The sequence below is a fragment of the Trichinella spiralis genome (assembly GCF_000181795.1).
Source record: "Trichinella spiralis strain ISS 195 chromosome Unknown Scfld4335, whole genome shotgun sequence".
In the NCBI taxonomy this organism is placed as follows: domain Eukaryota; kingdom Metazoa; phylum Nematoda; class Enoplea; order Trichinellida; family Trichinellidae; genus Trichinella; species Trichinella spiralis.
The window spans coordinates 1-965 of NW_003531274.1; the positions used below are offsets into that span (position 1 = coordinate 1).

Consider the following 965-nt stretch of genomic DNA (forward strand, 5'->3'; position numbering starts at 1 on the left):
CGAATTAACTCAGCTTTGGACCAAATATTAAAAAAAAACCATTTGATGAACAATAATAGAAAGTGGAAAAATATAACTCTTCTTGACCAGACTTTTTTTTTATTGCTTCCTCTACAAAGCAAAAAACATATAAAAAAAAAAAAAAAAACATTCAGTGAGTAAAACCAAACAAAGCATCAATTAAAATTTTGGAAACGATAGCAAAGCAATTTAAGCAATACTACAACATTTAATGCGAATAAAATAGTATATGTGTTGTGCTTTTCTTTCCTCATTATAATAATAAATTTAATAATGAACTTTTCACGCTTCGGCTGAATCATCAGCTACTCCATCATCGGCTGGTCCTGAAATTATTAGTTTATAAAAATTGATTACACTGACAAATTTATTTACCATCGATGTTCAAGGTGAGCTCGACGTTCGCTTCACCAGCTTTATTTTTTATAGAACACTGATATTTTCCACTATCTTTTGTTTTGTAATTCTGAACCAAAAGAATAAAAAAAATTAAATTTCCACTATTATTATTTGAATAAAAAATAAATTTATTCTCATCACTCTCAGTTCTAATTGAGCAGTGTAATGCATCGGCTCCTCTTCTTGTTGGAGAACAAATGATATACGGGTTGCCTTCTTTCATTTTCTTTTCTTTCGGGATTATACCACTGAACGGATGGGTCATGCTCCGCCATAAAAACCCATTATCAAAATAATAATCGGCTCCCATCGGCCGTTGGTCCATGGTTTTCCTTAATTATCTGAGGCTACCTGGTTGACACAGGAGCTCCTGGTGGTGCTAAATTGCTATTTTTAATATCTAGACTTATCTGTACTAAACATAAAACTCCTTTGATAATGGAATCACTCCGTCCTCACATTGGTGCAAATTTTAAAAAATAACTCCATTCATAGGTAATTACCCCCCCCAGATTTTCTTTTTGAAAAAGAAATATTAAAAAGCT

The 965-nt window shown here is 31.9% G+C and overlaps 1 protein-coding gene across 1 annotated transcript; it reads right to left on the bottom strand.

Moving 5' to 3' along the window:
- Positions 1-303: 303 nt before the first annotated feature.
- On the bottom strand, positions 304-745 carry Tsp_15606 (conserved hypothetical protein). Its single transcript, XM_003367410.1, has 2 exons — positions 562-745; positions 304-347 (listed from the first exon to the last, which is right to left on the bottom strand). The coding sequence occupies exons 1-2, from the start codon at positions 743-745 to the stop codon at positions 304-306; spliced, it is 228 nt and encodes a 75-aa protein (XP_003367458.1).
- Positions 746-965: the final 220 nt, after the last annotated feature.